Source organism: Drosophila pseudoobscura, chromosome 2 (genome assembly GCF_009870125.1).
Source record: "Drosophila pseudoobscura strain MV-25-SWS-2005 chromosome 2, UCI_Dpse_MV25, whole genome shotgun sequence".
Classification (NCBI taxonomy): Eukaryota; Metazoa; Arthropoda; class Insecta; order Diptera; family Drosophilidae; genus Drosophila; species Drosophila pseudoobscura.
In genome coordinates, this window is record NC_046679.1 from 999,265 (window position 1) to 1,023,603 (window position 24,339).

The 24,339-nt window shown below is 47.3% G+C and overlaps 3 protein-coding genes and 1 long non-coding RNA gene across 7 annotated transcripts; 2 read left to right on the forward strand and 2 right to left on the reverse strand.

Moving 5' to 3' along the window:
- Positions 1-724: 724 nt before the first annotated feature.
- On the reverse strand, positions 725-1,736 carry LOC26533017 (uncharacterized). Its single transcript, XR_001451502.2, has 3 exons — positions 1,499-1,736; positions 940-1,413; positions 725-854 (listed from the first exon to the last, which is right to left on the reverse strand). It is a non-coding gene; the product is annotated as an uncharacterized lncRNA (long non-coding RNA).
- Positions 1,737-5,758: 4,022 nt separating this feature from the next.
- LOC6896700 (NADH dehydrogenase [ubiquinone] iron-sulfur protein 4, mitochondrial-like) lies at positions 5,759-6,781 on the reverse strand. Of its 2 annotated transcripts, none has more exons than XM_002136878.3 (3): positions 6,627-6,781; positions 6,241-6,543; positions 5,759-6,166 (listed from the first exon to the last, which is right to left on the reverse strand). In XM_002136878.3, the coding sequence occupies exons 1-3, from the start codon at positions 6,677-6,679 to the stop codon at positions 5,974-5,976; spliced, it is 549 nt and encodes a 182-aa protein (XP_002136914.2). In that variant the 5' UTR covers positions 6,680-6,781; the 3' UTR covers positions 5,759-5,973. The 2 variants fall into 2 exon arrangements, with proteins under 2 accessions (XP_002136914.2, XP_033232537.1); XM_033376646.1 differs by having other exon boundaries at positions 6,623-6,722.
- Positions 6,782-7,298: 517 nt separating this feature from the next.
- LOC117183366 (uncharacterized) lies at positions 7,299-8,108 on the forward strand. The gene is made up of 3 exons (XM_033377078.1): positions 7,299-7,729; positions 7,783-8,010; positions 8,072-8,108. The coding sequence occupies exons 1-3, from the start codon at positions 7,554-7,556 to the stop codon at positions 8,106-8,108; spliced, it is 441 nt and encodes a 146-aa protein (XP_033232969.1). The 5' UTR covers positions 7,299-7,553.
- A 69-nt stretch (positions 8,109-8,177) lies between these two features.
- On the forward strand, positions 8,178-9,327 carry LOC6896699 (prolyl 4-hydroxylase subunit alpha-2-like). Of its 3 annotated transcripts, XM_033376692.1 has the most exons (5): positions 8,178-8,360; positions 8,412-8,596; positions 8,659-8,789; positions 8,841-9,075; positions 9,228-9,327. In XM_033376692.1, the coding sequence occupies exons 1-5, from the start codon at positions 8,188-8,190 to the stop codon at positions 9,281-9,283; spliced, it is 780 nt and encodes a 259-aa protein (XP_033232583.1). In that variant the 5' UTR covers positions 8,178-8,187; the 3' UTR covers positions 9,284-9,327. The 3 variants fall into 3 exon arrangements, with proteins under 3 accessions (XP_033232583.1, XP_033232582.1, XP_033232581.1); XM_033376691.1 differs by lacking the exon at positions 9,228-9,327 and having other exon boundaries at positions 8,418-8,596; positions 8,841-9,183; XM_033376690.1 differs by lacking the exon at positions 9,228-9,327 and having other exon boundaries at positions 8,841-9,180.
- Positions 9,328-24,339: the final 15,012 nt, after the last annotated feature.

The following is a 24,339-nucleotide window of genomic DNA, read 5'->3' on the forward strand; positions in this document are numbered from 1 at the left end:
CGAGAGGATTTGACTTTGGTTACGTTGCGTAAACACGCAACAACGACAGCAAACGTCCCAGACCCCTCCAGGAATTCCCACTCCCACCCCCCACGCAGTCAGGATTACAGTGGAGACTGGTCGGAACGAAATGAAACCGAATGAAAGCTGTTTCTGTTTCCGTTTCCTTTTATATAAAATATATAGTACATAACGGATGCGTATTGTGTCCAGTTTGGGCCCCTTTCGATCCACAGACTCTATGGCTTCAAGATCCATCCTCTGGCATATCGCTGTCAGTCCGAAAAGGACTCGCAGGAAGCTGATGATTAGGAACGAAGTTCTCACTGTACAGCTCTGTTTCCGTGTGTTTTCTTGTTAATCCGTTTGTGTCACATCTGTGGGGTTTATATTTTCGATTTTGACGGTTTGTTTGTCTGCGCAAAATCTCAAATTTCCGAATGGTTCGCCAATTGATTGCCTGAGTACCAGAGGACCATCCAAGGGCGATCCCTTCCGTTTTACAAGTCACTGTCCTTTTGGGAAGCTGTCTCACGAGCTGATCAAGACAATCGTCAGCTGGCTCAGTATCCAGCCAGTAGTGCTCGACAACAATAATGATATTATATCCAGCGAAGGAACCACCTAGGAACGATCCTCAATGGCATGAACGAGCAGTTTCCATTTGGCTCGGATCTTCCCTATAGGCACTGTGGCTATGTGGCTCGGAGCATTTACAGTGAATCTTGGATCTAGTCTGCCGTCGAATCCAAACGTCAGGGTTCTATCCGCCGATCCCATGTTACTCATCCCATTCACCGCAGTCGATCCTTATCAACTTGCACGCGAACGAACAGGATTGCCCCCAATGGACCCTACAATTTCGTTGTGAAATGGTCGGAAATGGAATTGGTAAAACAGATCGGCGCATCAGTTGTGTCTCAGTAAAACATTTCTCACCTCAAGGACCGACAGTGCAGGTGACAATTGGTCTATCTTCTGATAGAGATCCCTCGCATCTCCAGAGGCTCTTGGTTGAGGACGCTGAATGGCTGTGGATGGCTCTATTCTCAGAGGGTTGCAAGAAAGTTTTGGAGTTTTATCATGAGAAAGAAAGACGCATTGGTGGGTCTGACAAGAAAGATCTCTCGTGTAAACTCTCATTTAGGAGTGGCGACATATCGCAGTTAAGGTCTCAGATCCCAAGTTTCTCCTCATCTCGAACCGCTTCTCAGTGAAGGTGGCCAGGAACCACATGGCCATAACGTAGGCCGTGAGCATAACTACGATCCGTGCCAAGTGGGGGCTGCCTGTTCGTGCCATTGGGGCCCGTTCCAGGGCGTCCCATCGGGGGATATAAAGTCATGTATGTTGACTAGCACTCTGGATACTACCGATATCGATACCAACACGGTGCACCCGGACCTCCAATATCTGGGAACGTCATGAAAAAACACACACAACAAGACACAAAATAATCACAAAATTCACGACAAACCAAAATTTATTTTGTTCTTACTTTTTTCACAAAATCTTTTTAATTTTGTAATTTGGAATTTGATGTTGCCTGGTCGGAGGCGTTTCTAGTTGACTGAAAATTGTCCAGAGCTCCAGGCTTCGATTCGGATGTGTTCCATTTGGGTGATGTCTGATGCCTAATTTGGTCCTTCAATCGGTAGAGGGACACTCGTCGTGTGAGAGTCTTAATCCGACATAGTATGCGAGTAGGCAGTTTTCCTACGTATTGTACATTCAAGTACAACGTAGTGAAATAAGTAATAACTTAAAAGGACCCCTTCAAAGGGAGTGTCATTCGGCTTGCTTTGACATCCAACCAGAGCGATTCCCAGTGGGACTCCTTTGTAGTCTCCACTGTACCCTGCATCCGAGTGCAGTTTATTGTGGCATATACGCAGCTGTTGTTTGCTTGTCCTTGGGGCAATTCGGTGGGCTGTTGGCTGTTGGCTGGGTGGAGGCCTTGTCTAGAGGGTGGGGGAGCAGGAAGGCAATTTGTATGTGTGTGTGTGTCCTTTAGGTAAGAGGAGCCAGTGGGCCGTGTGTGGAGGGAGGCCTTATTCGAGTGTGGAGTGGAGCCTGCAACTGCTTCGGCCGTGGCTCCCTGGTGTTGCTGCTGCAGCTTGCGGTTGCGCTTAGCCATTTCCTGCCCCCTTGGGCCCCCTTGTGCCCACACCCACTTCTCTTGGCCAACTGTTGGCCATTGCTTTAAATGCGCTTTTAATCGCTCGGAGGCTCAGAGGCTCGGAGACTGTGGGTTCTCCGGGTTCTCTGGATTCTCTGGCCAGCCAGAAAGTTGAATCAATATTGAAATTGAACTTCTGCCGGCGTGTGTCCTGTCTGAGGAGCAGAGCAGCTGTTGACAGGCAGCCAAAATCAGCAGCGCTCGACGTTCACGTAGAGAATTGGGCAGGAAGAGATGGAGTGGGAGAGGTAGATAGAGATGGGTATAACTTTTTGGCAGTTTTAAGTTTGAGCGGGACTCCTCGACTGAATCTCGTTCCCTGGGTGTGTCCCTGTGCGTCGTTGGGTGCGTCCCTGTGTGTTGTTTGCAACTTGTGACACAAAGGCGCCGTCCTCCATCCTCGATGTGTCTCCATCTACTCCCTCCTTCCCTCTCTTTCTGTGCCGCATCTTCATGGGTGGTTTCCTCCAGCTCTTGGGGCATGCAACAATGCGCTGACTTGACTTGTCTTACTCTTGTCTGTTGCCCTCCTCCTGCCCTGCCTGCGACCTTCACACACACTCAAGGAAAACTTAGGCATCACGTAAGCATCCATTGCCCTCCTCCCACTCTCGCCGTCCCTCTTTCTCTCTTTCTCCCCGATTTGTACATACATCAAAAATTTTATTATTTCTTACAATTTTTGCTTAAATTCTGCTTTTACTTTTCGTCCTGCTGCTGCTCCTGCTGCTGCTGAAAAGGTCAGACATTGTCAGTTAAGTGTCCATGTCCATGTCCATGTCCAAGTCTCAGTCGAAGAGTCGAGAGTCGAGAGTCCAGCGTCCAGCGTCCGAAAACTCTTGTCCAAGATTTCGAGTGCTTTTCACAATTTTTTAGTGCTCTGATCCCCTTCCCTTTTCATTCTCTTTCCACTGTTTTGGCCTGTCTTTTGGCCCTTATTGAACGCCTTTCGGTTAGGTGTCAATGTGCAGCAGCAGCACCAGAATTATGGCACAGGCAAATGGTATTGGAAAACTTTGCCATGCCAGTAAATGGATATTACAATTCAGATTCAGCTTCTTGGGGCTGGGTGGAAAGGGAAGGCCAAGAGAAAGAGCAGCCGAAAGGATGAGGCAGAACACATAGGAGGGATCCCACTACAGATGTATACGGAATGGTATGATTGAATGCGAATGTACTATAAGTGAACTTGTGGAAGAAGGAGCAGGCTTCTAAGTTCTTAGTTCGAATATTAATATATCATTAATAGCAATTCCTTCATAAATCATTTAAGATGGATATTGTTTGATAATTTTATTATAACTCAGTTATTCTTTTTACATTTACATATGCAGTGCATTTTACCTATTATAGGATCAATCAGATGGTATATACATTTGAGTTCCGGTTCCATTTACTGGATATCCCTCCGCTTCCTTCGATCCGCATGGTGTTCCCTGCTCCACCATTTCCCAGTCTCTAGATATATATATATAGTAGATAGAGTATTTCCTTCCTTCCCATCGAATCTGAATCGAATCGGAGGAGAACGAATGCATACGCACACCGTGACATAAATCACAAAATCAACAACTAACACAAAACGGTATAAAAAATACACATTTTTGATTTATTGGCTGCTTCCTCCACCCTCTCGCCACATACAGATATGTTCACCCCCCAGCCCCTCCCCTAAGTAGACAGCTCAAAGGCCTAAACGTGGCCTAAAGCAAACAGAAGGAACACAGGGCCAAAACAAAACAAAGCCAGAAACCAGATATGAAAGAGGAGCAGAGGAGACCCCCCAAAAAATGGCGAGAGCCTTTTGATTTGTGACTTGCGACTTTTCACGTAGCAATTTTCCCTCCTGCTCTACGCCACAGACACACGCACGCACGTGGAGAGGAAAATCTCCATAAAATGAAAATATGAAAATAAAAATCACGCAACAGGATATTGAAACGTCACACATATGCCACAAGTGCCACAAGGCGAGACCTTGCTCACGTAGTGCAGGGTGGCGGAGAGTAGAAGAGGGGGGAGTACGGGTGTGGGTGTGGGGCAGACAGGACTTCATTCGGGTGGCATTAAAACTGTCAGTGGTGCAGATTGCCTGCGGTGGCTAAGGACAGCGACACCTACACTCACACCCACACCCACACCTTCCATACCAGAAACACACACACTCATGCATGATTTATTTGCCATTGCATTTATTTGTTTGTTGCAGCAGCATCGAACGTGGGAGGGGGAGACACAGACACGGGGGCGTTTGTGTGTGTGTGTGTGCGCTAAGAGGAGAAAGTGAAATTGGCGCAAAAAACTGCGCAAAAATTCGCCCGCAAACCCGTAAGCCCGTAAACAGTTGCAGCAGTTTCTTTAGCCTTATTTCGTCACGTCACCCTCTTCTCTCCTCTCCCCCTCGAGCGAGCACGTCCTGCGAGAGCAGTGTCCTGCGGAGGAGGATGAGCAGCTGTTGGCCAAAATACAGATAGAGGTGGGTCAGAAGGAGCAGGAGCAGCAGTTGGCTCTCGATTGTGAGTGGGTGAGAGAGAGAGAGAGTCCTGGATCCTGGCCAATTGTCAGACGCCGACTGATTGGAACTTTGAGCCTGCAGCAGCAGCTTCTGCTTCTGCCACAGTGAGAACGTGCAGCGAAAGTTTAAATAAACACAGGAGCAGGACTCACTCGATAGCGAAATAGGGGAACGGGAGTAAGGACATGCTCAGGGGATGGGAATCCGAGTTAAAGTTGCGTGAAAGTGCCACAAAAACTGCCTGAAAAACAAGCGTAACCGGAGCTTTAATATACATGTACGTACCCTTGCAATCTCTCCTGCCCTGAGTCTTTTGTTTGTGGGAGTGTGTATGTGTGTATGCGTGTCCTGAAAGCATATCCATTTCACGCACAAGTGCCGTGTGGTGGTCGTGGACTGGCGTGGTCGTGGAGTGTGAACCGTGTGTCAAATCCATTAACCTTCTGTTTACTTTTCTACGTCCAGCCAGAGGCCAGAGGCCAGAAGCCAGGAGCCAGAGCCAGCAGCAGCCGCAAAAAATCACAAGGAGCCACCCACTCGAAACACGAGGGAAAGGAAAAGGGAATCAGGAGCAGGAGATGTCCGAGTGAAAGTGTTTTTGTGTGGCTGAAATTTGATATTTTCACTAAATTGCGTTGCACACTTGAGGAGGTCCTTCCCTCTCCGGGCATAAATCTTACCTTGGTGTCTGGGGCGAACGGTGCGGGGGAAATGGAGCAGCAAATCAACTCCCACCCGCACGTATCGGTGGGGCAGCCACCCACCATCTCCACTAAACCTCTTGCCCCCCAAACTCAGTATGAAATGAGTATTAAGTTGACGTAAATTGCGGTCCATTACATTAACCGAAGGAAGCAGAGAGCCAGAAAGGCAGGGGGAAAGTCCAAGGGTGACCGTGGGAGGGGCGCAGCCAATTAACCTCCGACCGCCTCCAATGAGTGTCTCCGCTAATTGCTTCTGTAGTTTCTCTGCAGCACCGGAAACAAAGCAATATCGATAGGAAAAGATGGACGCGAACGGCAATGGGAACGGGAGAGGTGTTCATTAGAAGATATATGGGCACATGTGTGTGTCGGTATATTAACAGGAATAAATACACTTCAATTGTTTTCAGTTCTTATAGTATATAAATGGGTAATATGTGCTCTCCTTAGCGAGTATTATCGAATGTTTTTGTATGCCACGATCTGTATTTATGGTGTAATTCATTTCGTTTTGTGTCTTTTGTGTACATTGATGGTTCATCGAGTGATCATGTTAATCCCCTCAAAGCTCCAATCTACTTGGTGGAGAGACGCGTTCGCTTGTTCCAGGAAAAGTTGACCCCGTAGCTCTTGAAGCGCTGCTTCTTTGGTTTTTGTCCTCTGTCGCTGTCTCTGTCGACATACCAACGCCAGCCATTGCGTTCACAGTAGGTGATGGCCTCGTTCTTGGATCCGAACTGCAAATTTAAATTGGACAACGGGTCGCCACTGTGGATATAATGCGAGACAAGACTAGGACTAGTACTGGGCCATTAGTTACTGGGTCTGATCGCGATACTCACGAGGAGGCCCAGCCCATTAGGGGGTTCTCCCATCGCTCCCGATTGTCGAACTCAATCAGCCACTTGTTGAGGTAGTTTGTGCCGCTCTGCATGGCATTCTTGGGTGGTATGTGGATGCGCACACGACGCTCCTTCAGCTGCTGCGAGGGCACACCTGAAATGGGACTCAGGTCTACGGCTGTGGGCACGGTGATCGTTCCACTCAATTTGCTGTGTTTCTCCAAGTCCTCGGGACGGGCCAAGGCCGTATTTAGGTCGAGTGGAGCATCGGTATCTTTAGAAGACGCGCAGCGGGAAGTAAATCTACAGCAAAACAATTGAACGATTTAACGGAGACGGTTAGCATCTCAAAGATGTGTGAGGGCGAGGAATAATATTTCACCTACAACTGCAAGGAGGTGGCGGTAGTCCTGCACATTACTCGACGTAGGAGCGACATTTCTCTCGCAAGTTCAAACTTACGTACGTACAATTTGGAACGGAACACAAATATCTCTTGTCACTCGGTTTTATTTTTCTTAGGGCTGGGACGAACCAACAAAAGAGAACTACTACTCACTGCAGTGAACGAACTACTTCAAACAGTTCACCTTTATCGTTCTTTTGGTGCATATTCATTGTATGAACTGACACATCTGTATACTGTTCGTGTATTTGTATAGCCGGCACCGTCTTTGGGGACGCGGGCTCCACATCCACATCGATAACATACTATCGCAACCCTTTTGATTGCAAATGAAATCGCATCCTTTTGCCATCCCTATGATAGAATTTATAGCGATTGCACATCACTACCAGATAAAAGCAGCATCATCGCACAAAAGTCGGAAACAGCTGGCAAATAAGAATCTTTATTAAAAAGAATTGGTATGTCTTCTTCGGTTGAACCACTAACCATACAGTATATATATACTGTATGGTTAGTGGTTGAACGCATAGAGGATAGACGTTCGCTGCACGGCCGAATAGAATTCCTAATAAAGTGGAAGGGCTACCCACGGAGTCAGAACTCGTGGGAGCCAGAGGAGAACAGACTTCCAGTGGCGGTGGCACTGCTGGCGGAACAGACGAGGCAGAAGACGATCTAGGAGGACCAAAATCCGAATGAGCAAGACGAAGAGTTGCAAACCATTTAAATCGATGACTAAAAATATTTGCAATAGTGCAGTCGAAAAAAATAGAGTGCTAAAAAATCACACACATCTGTCTCGTCTCTCATTTTATCACCCCTTCTGCGACACAGGCAGACGTATACCTTACCTTATATACCTTACGACTCGCAAGGTATATTCGGAATCGATAGGCACTGCGATATGAAGTCGATAGGACACCAGCAAAAGTGTAAACAATTGGCAAAGATCTTCCTATTGACGCAACTTTTGATTAGATCTGGATCTTGGATTACGGGACGGCAAAAGGCGAGTTGGCTGGCTCTTCCACACAATCCGATTTCCCAGGACCACGTGGTGGTTGATTTCTGGCTGTCCAAGTAGGCTTGCGTAATCAAAGCATACGGAAATTATTTATTTGTCCAGCTTCCAGACGGGAAATCTATCCTACATTCAAGATGCAGATTCAGTGCTGTCTACTGTCTTTATTGCTCCTGCCGCTTGTTGCAGCAGGATCTCTTACCGGAGCGGAGTACTCCCTCTCAGTGGTGTCGATGAAGCCACTCGTGGAGCTGGAGACAAAGCTGATCCAAAACCTTGACGACTATGTAAAGGCCCTGGAGCACAAGCTGCAGATACTCCGCAGGGGAGGGATACTTCGGTGCACAAGCGATTCAGGTGCAGATTCTGTAAGAGATTCCTTCTGCAGGCACATATCAGAGATGCGATTGGAGAACGAGAAGGCGCAACGCAATGTAGTCCTCTATCTGTCGCATCCACTCAACGCCTTCGCCCTCATCCGACGGCTGCACCTCGACTGGGTGCACCTCGGAAATACATGGAGCAGCCCGTGGGAGGGGCGCAGATGCGAAGCTTTGACGCCTGGCGGGACCATCTCCCCACGCAGTTGGATCTGCAGGATGCGTGCAATGGGATAGCCCGCATTCAGGACATCTACGGCCTCCAGGAGAAGCATATCATGAGGGGACAGCTGGCCGGCATTAAATACAAGTGAGTACAAATACAAGGGAAAAGTGATATATGTATGCCTGATTCCTGCAGCATCAGCATGTCCACTGGCGATATTTTCGCTATGGGCCAACACTTGTCGAGGACCACAAACGCCAAAGAGGTCGTTCCTTGGCTGGAAGAAGTGAAAAGGCGCCTGCGAAACCAAACGCCCGGACCCCTGGCTGTGGATAAAGCAGAGGTCCTGTTGCTGTTGGCAGAGACGTACATCAAATCGAGTATGGAGGATCCTTGAAGAGGAACTGCTTCAACTAATGAACCCAATCACCTGATTTTCCAGAGCACTATGCAGAGGCTCTACCCATCCTTGATAGAGCCTTGAAGCACAACATCGCCGACGCTGTGCTTCTGCGTCGCAGGGAGGAGGTCCAGCAGCTGATTGCGAAGGAGCCCAGCACCGTCTTGGATAACGTATGTCCCGGGATCATCAATCATAACATTTTATGACCCATTCACCCGCAGGCCGAGCCCAAGGACAATTCCAAAGTGGCTATATTGAAGTGGGGATGCAGAGGCTTCTCCAGAGAGCAGTCCCCTAAGGCGCTCCACTGCTGCTACAACTTTACGACTACGCCCTTTCTCCGCCTGGCCCCCCCTCAAAATGGAGCTACTGGGGGAGCATCCCTATGTCGTGGTCTACCACGACGTCCTCTCCGACTCGGAGATAGCCGAGATCCTCGAAATGGCAGAGCGAAGGATGGCCAGGACATCGACCGTGGCGCAACCGAATCAGACTTCGTCGCCGACCCGCACAGCCATGGCGCATGGCATCGCTCCTACTAAAATGAAAGGAAAGGTTAAATAAGGTAAATGAATAACTAATGACTAATTAACTTTACCTGTTGGGGTATGAGGAGCGGATCGCGGCAGGGCAGTTTGTGGCCAGAGAGGTTGCTGGCCAATAGAGCTGGAGGGAATACAAAATAAAGAAGAAGAGCCTGGAAAAAAAGCCAATGGATGAATAGGTGGGAAAGGTAAGGGTAAGGGATGGTATTCGCGGTAAGGGAAGACGATGTCGGTAATGTGTGCACCTGCGAAGCACTTACTAAATATTATACCAGCTGCTGGCGCGATGCACGCGTTCGTGGATGCAGTATCGATCCTTGAGTCAGAGTGCGCTCACTTTCTCTCCGTCTTCAAGAGCTTCTCCTAATTGAATTCTAATTGTCATTGATTTCAGCTCTCACTTTTGGAAGACAAAATGAAAGAGAGAGAATGCGTTGCAGAGGTTGTACTTTCGAAAGCAAACCAAATTTGCATTGTTATCCTCTTGGCAAAGAGAAGCCAAAGGAGCAACAGGAGGAGCCACAGCCACAGCTCCAGCTCCAACATCCTTTTTGCTCTTTTGACTCTGCTACAAATAAGCGGGGCATCAACTTTAATCACCTGCTTAATTAAATCAGTTTCCCCTGGCGACTGGCGCCGGGTCCAGCACTGGCCAGGCATAGCCCCTGTTCCTGCCATTGTTCGCTGTAGGATGCTCCTGTGTCCTGTGTTTTTGGTCCTGCATAAATTACGTGCTGCATAATCACCTACAAGCGTTCCATTTATTGTAAGCTCCTGGCAAGTGTCTTTTGCTCTCCACCTCTTCCCTCTCTTGTGGAGTTTTTCTTGGCTTTGGCTTCACTTTTTGTTTTTGTTTTTGTTTTTTTCGTATCCTTGCTGCTGGTCGCTGATGTCCGTCCGATAAAGTTCTTAAATCATTTACGTTTTCCTCGCTTGCCCTGCCTGTGCTTTTCTTTTGTTTTTTCCGCGATGCGGTTTTCATTTGCTCTGTTCCGAGTTCTCTTTTTATCTTGATTCTGATTTAGATTCAGATTTATGTTTTTTAATTCCATTAGCGAGCCATTTACCTCCGCAAGAATGCTCTGGTACTCTGCAAAGGGGGGAGAGGGAAAAGTGTTTAAAAAGAATTTAACGATCTGTGAATTGTGATATGATGGAAGAGATACAAACGACAAAAACATGGTGTTCTATAGGATCTTATAGCTTAATATGCGAGATTTGGATGAGAATTTGTTTAAAGGACTTTTGGCACTCTATCTCTTAAATTTTTACCAGCCAGCATTCGGTTTCGGTTGAAGTTTTACATAAAATCGATCGATCCATTCGCAGGACACAAGGACACACTTCCAGAGGCCAGAGGCCAGCGAGAACAAGAACGCACTCCTCGACAATAAAACGCCAGAATCAACAATTATGTTAATTCATTTTGTGGGTCAATGTCTCGCACACACACAAAGGGCACACACACTCGCTCCCATACACATTTACATTGAGCTGTATTTTATGGCCGCTTCTTGGCCAACTGTCAGCACACTCTTGGCCAGAAGACGAAGGAGGAGCAGGAGGAGTAGGCCAATAAGAAGGAGAAGCAGACAGTTGCAGTGGCAAAATAAATTAACATTATTTATGATTTTTAGTGCTTAACATTTCTCGCATTTCTGTAAACTGCTAACATGGTTTCATTTCCCCTTCTGTTAAAGGTTAACAGTGCGAGCTCTCTGTTAGGCTAACAGACCAACACGACTCTCTCGCTGTTAGCACTCTCTCTCATTCTCACGGGACTTGATGGTCCGAGTGCGCATGCCTCTTTCTTTCACTCACACACCTCTGCGGTGGGGTCTCGACACGTGCTTTCTTCGTCTTCCGTCGTATATATAATGTACTGTACCTTACGCATCCACCAATCTACCTGCGTCAGTCCCCCATTCCTTTGATATCCGCCCCCCCTCCCTTTTATTACCGTATGTACTACTCTCTCTCTCTCACACACTCGTCCTGTACCTGCTTTAGGTGTTTGTGGGGGGAGGGGGGTCTGGTCTTCGTCTTCGTTTGGCAGCGACGTCGTCGCCGTCGTCGTTTCTCTCTGTTGGAAGAGTGCAGCATGCGCTGAGTGGTAGGTGCCAGCGACACTACCTCTCTCACTTGTACCTGCCGTGGGTAGCCCCCCACACTCCTTTAACCATTCCCCCTTCCACTCACCCCCAATGACAACCGCAAGTAACAGTTGTTTTGCGTTCATTTCTCACCTCTCTCTCATTCGTCGTGCGTTTTTCGTTCGTATTTCGCTCTCACCTACACTCATACACACAGGTTGCTGCTTTCTCGCTTGCTCTCTCTCTCTCTCTCTTTCGCCCACCTATAGGTGTATATGTAGGTATTTTAAGGTAAACGAAAATGTTGGCAGCCAACCAAAGCAGAGCAGCACCTTGACGGTGGTAGGGGTAGGGGTGCAATCTAAGAGTGGGAGGGAGAGAAGAACCTCTTGCCGTAGCCGTTACTGTATCCCTTTTTATGGTTTGAGGTTTTGGGGGTTTTGTGTATGATTTATGGCTCCATAAAACAATTACGCCTCAGAAAATGATTAGAAAACCTCATTTGACTGCTGCCACCTCCCCACCGCCCCTTTTCTTTCACCGTTGCGCTGCCTTTGACGTTTCTGCTGCGCAGCTGCTCTCTTTTACCATTTGTTTCCTTCCTCTATCCTCTTTCCACCTTCCACCTCCTCTTATCAAACGTCAGTAGTCGTCGGGTGCGCGCCGTCAACGTCGTCGTACTCTCGTCTCGTCTCGTCTCATCTCATCTCCGTCCTTCCTTCGTTCGGCTTACACCTTGCTGCTGACGCTGTCGCTGCTGCCTGATGCTGCTGCCTGCTGCTTGATGCTTCTGTCTCAGCTGCTGCCTGCTGCTTCTCTGTCTCCGTCTCTGTCACTGCGTGTGGGGTACTCTCGCTTCGGCTGGAGGTGGCTTTTTGCTGTGTGTAGCGCAGGTCTAGAGGTGCGCGCAGCCAGCCAGCCCCTCGCTCGTTAGGTACTCGTTTCGTGCTTTTTCCTTTCCTTCTTTTTACCGTGCTGTGCTTCCTCCTCCTGTCTTAGGTAACTCACACACACACATACACACACACACACACACAAATGAGACCCGAGCAGTAGCGGCTCCTCCACCTTGCAGCACATCTCTGCTGAGAGGCACGAATAAGAGAGAGAGAGAGAGAGCCAGCAGGTGCGCCCCCCCCCTCACCATCACCACCCGTTCGGTCGTTCTCTTTGGGTTTTTTGAAGGTGTGTCGTCTCTCCGAGTGCGTTAGGTGCGCATCAGCATCATCATCGGTGGGTGCAGGGGAGTGGGAAGTAAGACTGGGGGGAGGGGAGCGTGATTTATGCCAGCCAATGGTTGCGTCTCTCTGGATACGTGTGGTAGGTGTGCCACAAGACCGTTAGTTGGCTCTCTCTGTCTGTCTCTGTCTCTTTCTGTGACTGGAGCACGCTCCACCTTCTCGGTGGAGAAGCCCACGTGCGCTAAAAAATGGCGACGGACGGGCAGCGACAACTCTCGGCTCTTGCACCTATGAGCGTTCAGCTCTGCCTCTTGCCTCGCCGCCCCCGCGCCTTCTGCCACGGGAAACGGGGGAAAACTTTTCTAATTAGCCAACAGTGCAACAGGGTGGGTGGGGCACGGTAGGAGCAGACACAGGATAGGAGCATGCGGAGAACAAAACTTGCTCTTTAAGGCCCCCTTCCATGGCCGCCTCTTTATGGATTTTTCCGACTGCCCGTTGCTTTTTCTTTTCTTTTTCTTTCGCTCATTCCCATTCTTTTCTTTCCTGCCATTTCCCCCTCTGCTCACTCTCTTTCTCCCTCCCAGACGGTCCTGGCGGTGTCAGTGTCCTCGTTAGAGGATGCTGAAACATTTTCCCGCTGGCTTGTGCGCAGCGATTTTCCCATATTTTCCATCCCTCCCTCTCTCCCTCCGTTCCGGAGCTTCGTCTCCGTCTCCGTCTCGCATCTTTTGTTGCAGATAAAATCGATGGCATTTTATAGCAATTTAATATGACCTTCGGTTCGCTTTGGCATACAAATACTTGTACACATATTTTTCTGTACTTTCGCTGTGTTTCTGTACTTTGGTTTTTCTAGGCTCTCCCAGTCCCACTCGGCCTCGTCTCTGCCTTCCCCCTCTTTTTTGTAGGCGGTTTTTGTTTATAAGGCTGCTGCGTTTTTCCTTCGAGTTTTCTGCTTTCTGCGATGTTTTTGGGCTCCTCCGTCAACAGGTCGTATGCGCAATCTGTTGCCCTTTGCCAGAGGTCAGTCGATTCGACATTGAACTCGACTCTTTCTAATACCCCATCGTCGGTCTGCTATTGAACTGCTTATTTTTTTGGGTGGAAATGGTATCCCATCGATGGGGTCATCATAATCAGATATCGTGGTATCTATAGGATTGAATAGATTCAGAACAAGGATTAGGCTGGCTTTTGTTTACTGATTGTTTTGCTGATAAGTTTATTCGTTTCTCTGAAGGATTTTAGTGTATGTACTTTGTTATATTCCTTATTCTTTAGTGGGTTTCCCGGAATCCATGTACAGCCCGTAAAGAAGTTGAGATTTTGGGATAAGTTTTCTACTAGTTAATTATTAGTTTAAAAATTAAAACCACAAAATGAACAGATCTCTGGCTAATCTATTACTGGGATTTATCTACAAAATATGTAGACATAGCGAAGAATGGCAGCAGTATTTAGTACGTTTTCCGCCTCTTATGTACCCATATTTATATTAAATATTAAGTGTTTATGTACAAGTATAGAGAAATTAATTTTAATCCAGCTTTGGTTTAAACATAAACTACTAATAAAAATTTAAACTAAATACTTCCATACTAAAAAGACATAAAACAGTGTGAAATTACTAAATCACTTTCTGTGCTACAATTTACATTCTCAGCTCAAATCAATTGGTATAAATCTATTAAATTTAAGTGTGAATATATGCTATATAAAAATATTTAATTCATAGTAACAATTATTCTTTAGTAATACTTTAGTGAGTGTGAATCGGATGAAATTACAGTATTTCGATATATTTCAACATACAACTCCATCAAAGTGAATAGCAGTCGAGAACAATATCATATCATTCTTTCGCTTTTGTAATTATGTTTCTATTTAGTTCCTGCAATCAAAGCTTACTTTTCGCATCCTCAAAATCCTCAAAAATGTTTTGACCCCGTGTTCATTGGGAGTCAAGTACACACATACCCCGCTCCCATTCCCATTCTCGAAGATACTCGTACTTTGAGGTTTGTCTGTTGGCACAAGCAACATGCCTCACACACACACAACCACACACACATACCAACACAAACTGACTGCATCCCTTCCTCCACCCTTTCTGCCACTTGAGGCACGCAGTGGTTGGGTTCCGTTCAACAATAAGTCAGGGCATTAGTCGCTTGAGAAATTGTCTGTTTACCTTGTTGGCCAACAGTCGCCGCTCCACCGCTTCCATTCCCCCGGTTCCTCGCCCCGCTTGCAGCTTGCCAAATGGAGAGCCAAATGGCACTCAAAGCAGCGCTAAAATATGAAAAATGAGACGCAGGAAACGAAATTACAAACTCGTTGGCCCCAGCACCAAATCCAAGACGGAGGAGGATGCGGATGCGGAGGCTGAGTATCCTGCAATCCTGCTGCACCTCCAGACGCGACTCAACGACAAAGAGAGAGAGAGAGAGAGAGAAGAGAGTGCGGGAGAGCGAGAGAGAACCACCTAGAGAGAACCCAAATGAAAAGTTGAAGTAATAATTGTGCGGACCACGAGACGACGCTGCGGGGCAGCCTCCTTTTTACACATTTTCATTTGGTCATGTCCGGTTGCCGTAGCCTTCGTCTCGGTCGCCATCCTTCTACATCCTTGGCGATGGGTAATGTTTGTCCAGACGACCCCAAGTAGCAGCCACACAACACATCTCCTCCTCATCCTCCTCCGCCTCTCCAGCAGCTCTTTTTTCTCTGTCAACGGCAAATGTTGCCAGCGCCAAAGGCTGACCACTGCACTGTCGCAGGATACTGGCCAGGATAGTGCCCAGGAACGGGGAGGCCTGAACCAGGGACACCTCGTCGCCTAAGTGGCGTTCATCAGTGGCGCTTCGCTGGGCCTCTGTCCTGCTCATCATCTTTTCCTCTTCTCTTTATTCTTCGTTCACTTCTCTTTGCATCTCTGCCTTCGTGCCTGTGTGTGTTTTCTGCCTTTAGCGGTTGCCGTTTTGGGGTCAAAGTTCAGACGCCCGCCCTATCCCTTCCCTTACGGAGCTCTCTCGAGTCTTTATTTATCTTTAAGATTTTCAAGTCAGTGCACAGGTTCCTTTTTTGTGTTCGAATGAGAGAGAGAGAAGAGATCTCCTCCGCACTCCTGACTTATAGCCACAAGAATGCGTCAGGGTAAGGCTGCTGGACACTCGCTAGCTTACACTGAGAGGAAATATGAACTTGAACTCCCTTGGACGATCTGTCTCAGATTGCTGAGGAGCTCAGGATATGCCGGGAGAGGTCTGTGCTTCTTTCTGTTACTTTAAATGCTCTCTAAAAGAGATCTTTCTCTCTGTGAAAAGTAGTAGTAGCTTACTCCTTTCATTTCTCTCAGTGTATGTCTTGCTGGGGGTTTTTTGTCACTGTCCACGTCCACTCACTGGCCACAGCAGCAGCTGCCATTTGCAGCGTGTCCTTTCGCGTGTGTCCTCTCGCGTGTGTGGCTAAGTGGAAACTGTAGTTTTTCTTACTTATGTCCTGGCAGGAGAGCCAGGAGCCGCCAGGAGGCGAGCGACTCATAAAGATTTGTGTCTGCGTTTGTGTCTAATGTCTAAGATGTCATAAGTCAAGTGCTGGTCGCCGCAGTTCGAGAACTCGACTCCTCACGTGTGCCACGGAGGAAGGAAAGGGGAGAAAGCACTTTACTACCATTCTACATACTCCTGTTTCTACTACTCTTTATACTGCCTTTTGAAACACTCTTTAACTCCTTATCTTTGCGCTCCTTCAGCTCTCTTTTCTCTGTTGCTTAATTGAGAGAGAAAGAGAGAGCGAGGAATCGAGAAGAGCATTAAGCAATTACTGAAGGAATGAACGGAGTCGGAGTTGGAGTCGGACTTTGGCCTTTAATTTAATTTGTCACACTTTGCAGGACACCCATCGACAACGAGGACTTTACACTCTGGCCACAGGAAAGTGGAGCAGCAGCTGCGGTGTCCTTTGGGGGTTCTGCTGTCCTGCCATTTTCAATTTGACTACAACGGAAGTTACCTGCTGGCGCCAACATCTTACACGACCACTCAAAAGGACACCCCTACACACACACACCCTACTCTCAGGAGTGGAGAGGGGGATGGGGACTCCGGTGGAGTGGACCGGCACTGAAGTCATTTCCTGTGTGTGTGCCACTGGGGGAACAGGGGGCACAGAGGCACAGCAGCCTGCTCTCCGGTGGTCCAGTGGTTTTACGAGTAAGTGTCCCATGTGGCATGTGGCAAGGGCAGGAACTGCGGGACTACAGGACTACGGGACTGCGGGGCTGCGACGGCGAGTAGATTAAATTGGCATCTTTTGTTGTGCCGCCACCGAAGTGACTTTGTTCTCGCAAATGAGAATGAGAGCAAATGAGAATGTGAGCAAATTAAAAGTTGGCCAAATGTAGGGGGGTGTGCGGGCGGGTTAAGGGGAAGGGTCCTCGGGGGAACCCTGGAGTAAGGAGTGCCCTTAGCTTAGGCGAGTTTTTTTCGAGTTCTCTGTTTTGGAGATTCCTATTCGAACGGGGAGCCTGTTTAGCAGTTTTGTTTTCTCTCCAGTTACCTTTAAGGATTCCTGCCAGGATATTTCCCCCTGGTTCTCAATCACACACGAAATTCGCCCGTTTAAACTTCAACGTTAAGATGAGCCTCACTCTGCGGTTCCTCATCCCTCAAGGATTCTGTGATTGTGACCCATCCATCCATCAAGTGAAACCTTATTGATGTCCTGCATTTGGTGCTGTCGGAGAGACATTTCCGCGAGGATTCCCAGACGATTAATCGCCGATTAACGAAATATTTACAAAACTCAATTCGGCAGACGATGATACGATGCTAATTAATTTCGCTCTTGCTTTTGCTTTTGCTTTTCCTTTCAGACGAGGCTTTTGCGTTTCTTATCTTCACGCTTCACGACATTTCACGCTCAAAATTGATGTCTGCCACTGCTTTCTGTCGCTCTCTAGCTCTCTCGCTCCCCGGCTCTAACCCGCTAACCCTTTTCTTTGGGCAATTTCCTAATTGAAAAACTTGCCAAATTCCCAAAATACAAGTGTATGAGTGGCACACACAGGGAAATAGTTGGCCAAAGGCACATGAAACAAGGCAACAATGCTGTAAAATGCTGTAAATGCCATCAGATAGAGATAGATACATACTTGCGTCTTGCGATACTCGGTTGCATTCAACGACTCTTTGAGATGCGGTTGATTTTTTGGCATGGAAGAAGAAGTTTCTGCCCCTCGCCCCCACTCCCCATTGAAGACGCTGCAGAAGTTTCCTGTGGCTTTGGGTGGGCCAGAAATGAGTGGGTCGGCCTGGGGTTAATGCAATTTGCGGCCATTCGAAGTCCAAGTACGAGCCATATCTGATTCGGATTGTGGGGTTAGCCACACAATTTATGATCCGCACACTTTCGATTTCTTCTGCGTGTCCTTCCTGGTAATTGGAAGGACTCTGCTTCGCATATGAATCGAATGGTCGAATGGCAGAGCGGTCGAGTGCTTCAGACGGGGAACAAAACAAGTTAATTAAACGCTTTGGCCGCCGCAAAAGAAGGAAAGTTTTCGCTTTCTCTTTTGCATGTGCTATCGCAGTCCTGGCATCGGGCATTGCCTCTTTCTCCGAGGGAGGCCTTTAATTATGGAGATTTGTATGCCGCTGCGGCATCCGCTCTCTGCCTGGAATCTCGGATTACGTCTCACATGTTTTTCTGTTTGGGGCGGTTGGGGGTAGCGCTTTTCTATGTAAATTTATTATTTATTAACATAAATTATGGTGTGCTCTTGTGGTCACTCGTCGTGTCGCGTCGCGTAATTGAAGAAGCGTCCGTCTCTGATTTTTGGGGTTGTGCTGATGTCAGCGATGCCCCTAATTAACTGGCAATTTGTTTGCCAGAAGAGTCATCCCACATGCCACATGCCACATGCCACACGTTCGTTGGTCATCCAGGGGTGCGGTGGGAAAGGAATGGGTGAAAGTTTCTGCTTCTTCTGAATATTAACTTGGTATATAAGACTTATATAAGTCCCTTGCCTCCACTAGCTGAAATCGGCTATTCAAATTCTCTATAGAGATTAACCCACCATACATTTACATGAACATATGTACATCCGGTACATATTCGGTGACTCATTCTATGAATACCCCCCAAGAATGTTGGAAAGGGTGAAATTATTCTCCAGAAAAGCGTGAATAATACTCGATAACTCCAATTTCAATCTTCGAAAGCTCAATCCGTACATGAAAACACTTCAAAGACACACTTTCTCCTACCCTTAATATCCTTTCGAAATGCCCTGAAATGTAGGCAACAGTTTTTAGTGACGTCGCGACGCGTCGTCTCCCCATCTGCTCAGGCCTCTAACAGTTACAATTTAACATCCAATTAACACGTAAAGCACTCACCCATATGCCCACATGTTTACGTCCATATATGTAGCTGTGTGTTTACTCCAGTACTTGTTGTTGTTGTTGTTGTTGTGTGGTACGTGTTAATAAAACTAATTTGATTAGCTAACTAGTAAGTAGTGTAAGTAGCGGTTTCCCCACACACATGTCTATCTGTTTGCGTATGCCCAAGCCAACAGACCCTGCCACACTGCCACTGCCACACTCTCTTTGTGCCACCTAAAACAACAACCACACTGTGCTTTAGCCTGAGACTGAGAGGGGTGTTTACAGGAGGCGGGGAGCGAGTGGTGTATCGCACACGTTTGGCATTAATTTAATCCTTCCGCAGAATAAAGTGATAGCGCGCGGGGCTCTCCCTCCTCCTCCGGGCCAGGCCACTAACAAGGCAAACACATTAAATATTTATGCACATACATCCAAGCCAGAGCCCTTTAAAGGATATGTGTGTGAGCCTTTTAATTGCTGTCGTCAAAGGCTGAGGTAAGAATAATTGCAAGATTGGGAATAATGTGTCAAGTTAGACGATGATTGAGGCGGAGAAACAGAGAGGCAAAGGCAGATTACATCAAAGAGCACACACAGATACTCATACCCACGCAGATACATTCACACTTTTGAAGTGTCAACAGGCAAAGGCAGCAAAGCAAAGAGAGAGAGAGAGAGAGAGCAGAGACAGCGGAGACAGGCAACGTGGGTTATCCATCAGGCGGCATCTTTCACTTTTGTCAGCGAAATAACAATGGCCTCTTAATTACGCCTGTATCTGTGCTTGCATGTGTGTGGTATGTGTGTATCTGTGTGGCAGGCAGTATGTGTTTGTTCAGTCAGATGTTTGCCTGACACTTTCCTTTGGCTGCCTGCTGTCCTGCCGCCCTGCCGCTTGCTCTTGTGGCCAACACTTGTTGGGCAGAACTTTTCTTCTTTTTGGCTTCTTCTTATTTTTTTTCGTACGTCTTCCGTCTTTGACTTTGACTTTCGACTGGTTCTGGGTTCTGGCCACAATAATGAGCATACAGGGCACCTCCTGCTACTCTGCTACCCTGCTATCCTGGCATATGTGGAGGAGCAGCCAGTACCCAACAGCCAACAGGATGTTAATTTCAATTTAAATGCTCGACAGCCTGGACTTCTCCTTAGCTACAGCCCCAGGGCATATGGCTCCCTTTTAGCATGTGTCCGTGTCCGTGTGTGTGCCTGGGAATGGAATGTCTCAAGCTCAAGCTCAAGCTCAAGTTTTGTCCACTTTTGGCCACTTCCTTGACTGGCCAACACTCTTTGACCTCTTCTGCAATTGCATTTGGGAGCCTGCGGCAGAGCCTTGACTCTGGGAGTCTATTTCTGACTTTAATTGGATTCTTTGTGCCACTGAAACTCGAGCTCAAAGATTGAAATGAATTCATTTGTGGCACACACACTCTGCCCAGCCTCTGCTCCTGCCCCTCTTTAGCTCTATCTTTTGGTTGCTCTCTTGACTGCTTCCTGTTCCTGTTCTTCCCGCTGTTCTCTTCCTGCATGATTCTTCGTTCACGAAATGAGTCCCTTTTTCCCAGAGATCTTTGGCCACTCATTTTCGCTAATTAAAATGGCATAAGCAAACAGCCAGAACCCCACCCCCCCCAAATGAAAGGAAATCCATTTACATTTATGAATTATCGGTTTGGTTCGGTTCGGTTGTGGCATATAGCACACCGTCATGCCCCCCTCGATGGTTGCCTCATAATTCACATATCGAAAGTCGGGGCTAAATCTTGGCAGGAGCGCGAAAATCACGTTCCGACGGAGAGAAAGTTTCGCTGGGGCATGGATTTTACTGGCATTATTGTCTTTTCAGCTAACCCAAAGAGGCATGCCACACCCCCTCCTGCCGCTGCTTGTGCTGCTGCTGCTGCTGCTGCCATCGACCACAACAGCTAATTAACGTTAATTTATTAAATCAGTGAGTAAGTAAAGGCATCCTGAAGTAAGTTTGTGTGTAGCAGGAGTGGCAGGAGCAGCGCCAGAAGATAAAAGTTGCACACGACTCTTGGAGCTTAAGCACTTTGCTTCAGCTGGGGGTTTTTCTTAGCTGGAAAAGCATGAAAACCACACGCAGCAATTATTAATTCAATTATTTTAGCGCAAACAGAGAGCCACGGCACCACCTCAGAGTCTCAGAGCCAGAGACTCCTCGAAGATGCGGGAAGGAAGATGGGAAGGATAGCTGCTGTGTGGCATAAATGAGTTCTCTTCGAGTCCCTTCGAGTGTGTCTGTGTGTCGCTGTGTATCTGTGTGACTGGATGAAATAGAGTAGCACAAACACAATTAAGACAGCAGCAGGAAAAGAAAGAGCATGGGCACAGGGAATGGGAGATGGAAAAAGAAAAAAGAGCGAGTGGCACAAAATAAAGTGCGGAAATTTAATTAGGAAATAAGAAACGAATGAAAGAAAGAAGTGGAAACCAAAAAGCAGGGATACCTGATGATGGGATAGACCCTGCTGGTGTCCACACACACACACACACACACACACTTGCACCCGCAACACGGATATGTGAATTAATAACAGCATCCGTTTCCGGTGCAAAAATGGTGCATGCCCCAAAATAAGGAGCATTATAATAATAATATTAATAATGAGGCGAGGCGAGGCGGCAGGCGAGTGGCCAAAAATCTGCATCCGCAGCGGACAAACGGCAGACCCGGAGAACGACGCCAAACGGCGGACAACGTGTCCGTAACAACTTCCGGAATGGAGTCGGACTCCGTCGGACATTTCATTGTCGCAGAAGCAGAAACAGCAGCGGACTCGGAGTGGGAGGCAGGAGCAGGGAAAAAGTTTCGATTCCCCAAAGCGAAATGTAGGTAAATTCTGTTGGCTGGAAAATGCAAAAGTTTTCCCCAAGTTAAAGTTAAAGTCACCTGCACGGGTTCCCAAACTATACCAAACCCACGGAAGGAGGGAAGTGGGAAGTCCCTTTGTTTCAATTCATGGCACAGGACAATTGGCTGGGACCGGGACCTCATCAGGCATCAAGGTATAATTCCGAGACCGGGGGGACTATTTCATTTTACGGCCAAAGTGGCGGCATTTGCATAAAGTTTTATTTTCTTTGACCCGCACTTTCTTTGGGGATTTCTTTGGTCCGAGCATCCTTGTTCCTTGTTGTCCTCCTGTCCCCCTCCTGGCTGCTACTGATTTCCATTTCCCGTCGTCTACTTTGTCGCCAGGAAGTGATTTCCTGCAGCTGCAGCGCAGCTACGATTGAAATTCAATATCTTCTGTCTTTCGTATGCCTTTGGCCCCATCCAGGGGAATGGGCGTCTTCCAGGGGGAAGGGAATGGGAATGAGGATAGATACCCAGGGGATAGGAGGGGGCATGAATGTACATATCTGTTAAAGCTAGAGATCCTATGGTTAAGCTTTAACAAATGCCCAAACCCTCAGCCGCACATCGCACATCACACATCACTCCATTCGACATCATTCACTCTCTAGGACCTTCCTCCAGAACCATGAAAAAGGTAATTTGAAAATCAAACAACGCCAGGACGATGATGATGCCGCCTTCGATGCGTCCTTCTTCGGTGTTCGAATGTTGGCTCTGTGCAAATCCTTTCAATTGCTGCAATTTACTGGATAAATAGGATCAAAATCGAATTTAAACGGTAAACAAATTTCTCCCTCGCTCGTGATTTCGATTTTTTATTGACAGAACTTTTCACTTACTCGCACGAATATGTTGCAGGAATAAGCTGATTATGCCACAGCCGCCCCGCGACGACTACAGAAATACGAGCGGGATACAAGGGTGGTACAAGGGGGTTGTCTACACACCTACAGCCCTATGTCTCGGAACCCACATAAGAGCAAACACCCTCTGTCCCCTGTCTACTCTTAAAACCCCATTTACATATGCGTTTTCTTGGCGATTTTAAACGCCTACTACCATACAAAGGTGATTTTAGAGCGAACGGTTTTGAAGCGTTTTTAAACGCCTTAAGCCTATACACACACGTTTTTTTTACCGTTTATAAATGCCTGATACTTTCATATGTTTGTACATATATGTATGCCGCTTTCATGCGAGCGGTTTTCTGGCGTTTTTTAACGTCTTGCAAAAATATTTTAATAAAATTTTCGAATTTTCACCACTTGAATGGTTTTTTCTATCCAGTGGCAAGTGGCAAGTAGCAGAAACTATTTACGTTCCCCGAAACAAAAGTGAAATCATTCGATTTTATTTATTTTCACTCCAAAAAGTTCTTCTCACCCTCTCTACGCGTCCCCCTTTCCATCTCCTTTCGTTCGAGAGGAAAACTTGTGTGCAAAAAGGCAACGCAACCGAAGAAAACTTTCAAGAAAACTTTCTTGCTTTTCTCTGGCGTTCGCTTTTCCTTTTCCTCCCACAAACATAAACAAGATTAATTTCACATGTTTTCCGTGGAATGAAGGATGGGGTGGGAGGAGGAGGACGAGGTGGGGCAGGGGCAGGGGCAGTGGAGAGGGTTAGGAGTTATTACTTTGATTATGTTTATTCTAGTCATGGAAATCCGTTCGAATGCCCGTTTCATGTGCACTTCATTTAATAAGACTCCCATCCCATGGCCCCACCCCGTGGGTATGGAGTGGAGCCGCGAATATTTATACTCGTAGACACATTCCATGGCGTTTTCGCCTACTCTGCTCTGCTGCTGTTCTTTTGTGTGATTAGCCAAGTGAAAAAACAAGAGATTAGGCCCGGCAACTATTTCCAAACTTCATTTGCGACACTCGAACGGAGGAGTCCCCATCTCTACCTCCACTCTGGAAAGTTCTTTAAAGACTGGAGGTGAGTTTTGGGGCAGACGCATCCCACACAACTCTTATAATACTTGTCTGATCTATTCATTGCCATCTGCAATATAACTTATTGGAGTTACAAAAGACATTTGGGGAGTTATGCGTAGTTTAGCCCCGAGCATTCATTGGCCCTTCTTAGTACCATCTGGAAGTCCTTAGTCATCGTATAAGTTCTTTCTATTGACTTTAATCCACTATGAGGCTATTTCTAACTTAATTTGCGACTTCCTCTCCCTCATTTAATCTTTCTTTAATGGAAAATGAGGTCACTTTATGCAGAAGGATCCCCCGTCGAACATTCCTGATCGACAGAAGCATCGTCTGAGATCTTAGTCTCTCTCTCTGCCAATTGCTGGGAAACTTGGCCAACATCCAATGTGCACAGAATACATCCCACTGCAGAATCTGCACCTCGTCTGTCTGCCTCTATAACATATCTCAGTCTCGTACTACTCGTACTATATCTCTGCCGGCAGTGGGGCAATCTCCATCTCCGTCTCTGTGCGGAGTCGGCGACTCTTAAGTGCTTTTAATTACTCGTGTGTCCACTTAAGTCTCAATATCGCCCGCCGCCAGCAGCTTCCGAAGCGAGCAAATCACACGAGCCACGATGTGCCACACGCAGCGCTAGAGGAGGATCGGGGTATACGATCCGCTCCGCTCCGCA

What these genes read in the sequence shown, in the direction of transcription:
- LOC6896700 (XM_002136878.3), bottom strand. Translation starts at nt 6,679, where the DNA reads ATGTCGCTCCTACGTCGAGTAATGTGCAGGACTACCGCCACCTCCTTG. An exon ending in ACCGCCACCTCCTTGCAGTT is followed by an intron (nt 6,544 to 6,626) that starts GTAGGTGAAATA and finishes GTTTTGCTGTAG; the next exon opens with ATTTACTTCCCGCTGCGCGT. An exon ending in CTAATGGGCTGGGCCTCCTC is followed by an intron (nt 6,167 to 6,240) that starts GTGAGTATCGCG and finishes TTATATCCACAG; the next exon opens with TGGCGACCCGTTGTCCAATT.
- LOC117183366 (XM_033377078.1), top strand. Translation starts at nt 7,554, where the DNA reads ATGAAGTCGATAGGACACCAGCAAAAGTGTAAACAATTGGCAAAGATC. An exon ending in GTTGATTTCTGGCTGTCCAA is followed by an intron (nt 7,730 to 7,782) that starts GTAGGCTTGCGT and finishes TCCAGCTTCCAG; the next exon opens with ACGGGAAATCTATCCTACAT. An exon ending in CGCAGGGGAGGGATACTTCG is followed by an intron (nt 8,011 to 8,071) that starts GTGCACAAGCGA and finishes CACATATCAGAG; the next exon opens with ATGCGATTGGAGAACGAGAA.
- LOC6896699 (XM_033376690.1), top strand. Translation starts at nt 8,188, where the DNA reads ATGGAGCAGCCCGTGGGAGGGGCGCAGATGCGAAGCTTTGACGCCTGG. An exon ending in CTGGCCGGCATTAAATACAA is followed by an intron (nt 8,361 to 8,411) that starts GTGAGTACAAAT and finishes TGATTCCTGCAG; the next exon opens with CATCAGCATGTCCACTGGCG. An exon ending in AGAGACGTACATCAAATCGA is followed by an intron (nt 8,597 to 8,658) that starts GTATGGAGGATC and finishes CTGATTTTCCAG; the next exon opens with AGCACTATGCAGAGGCTCTA.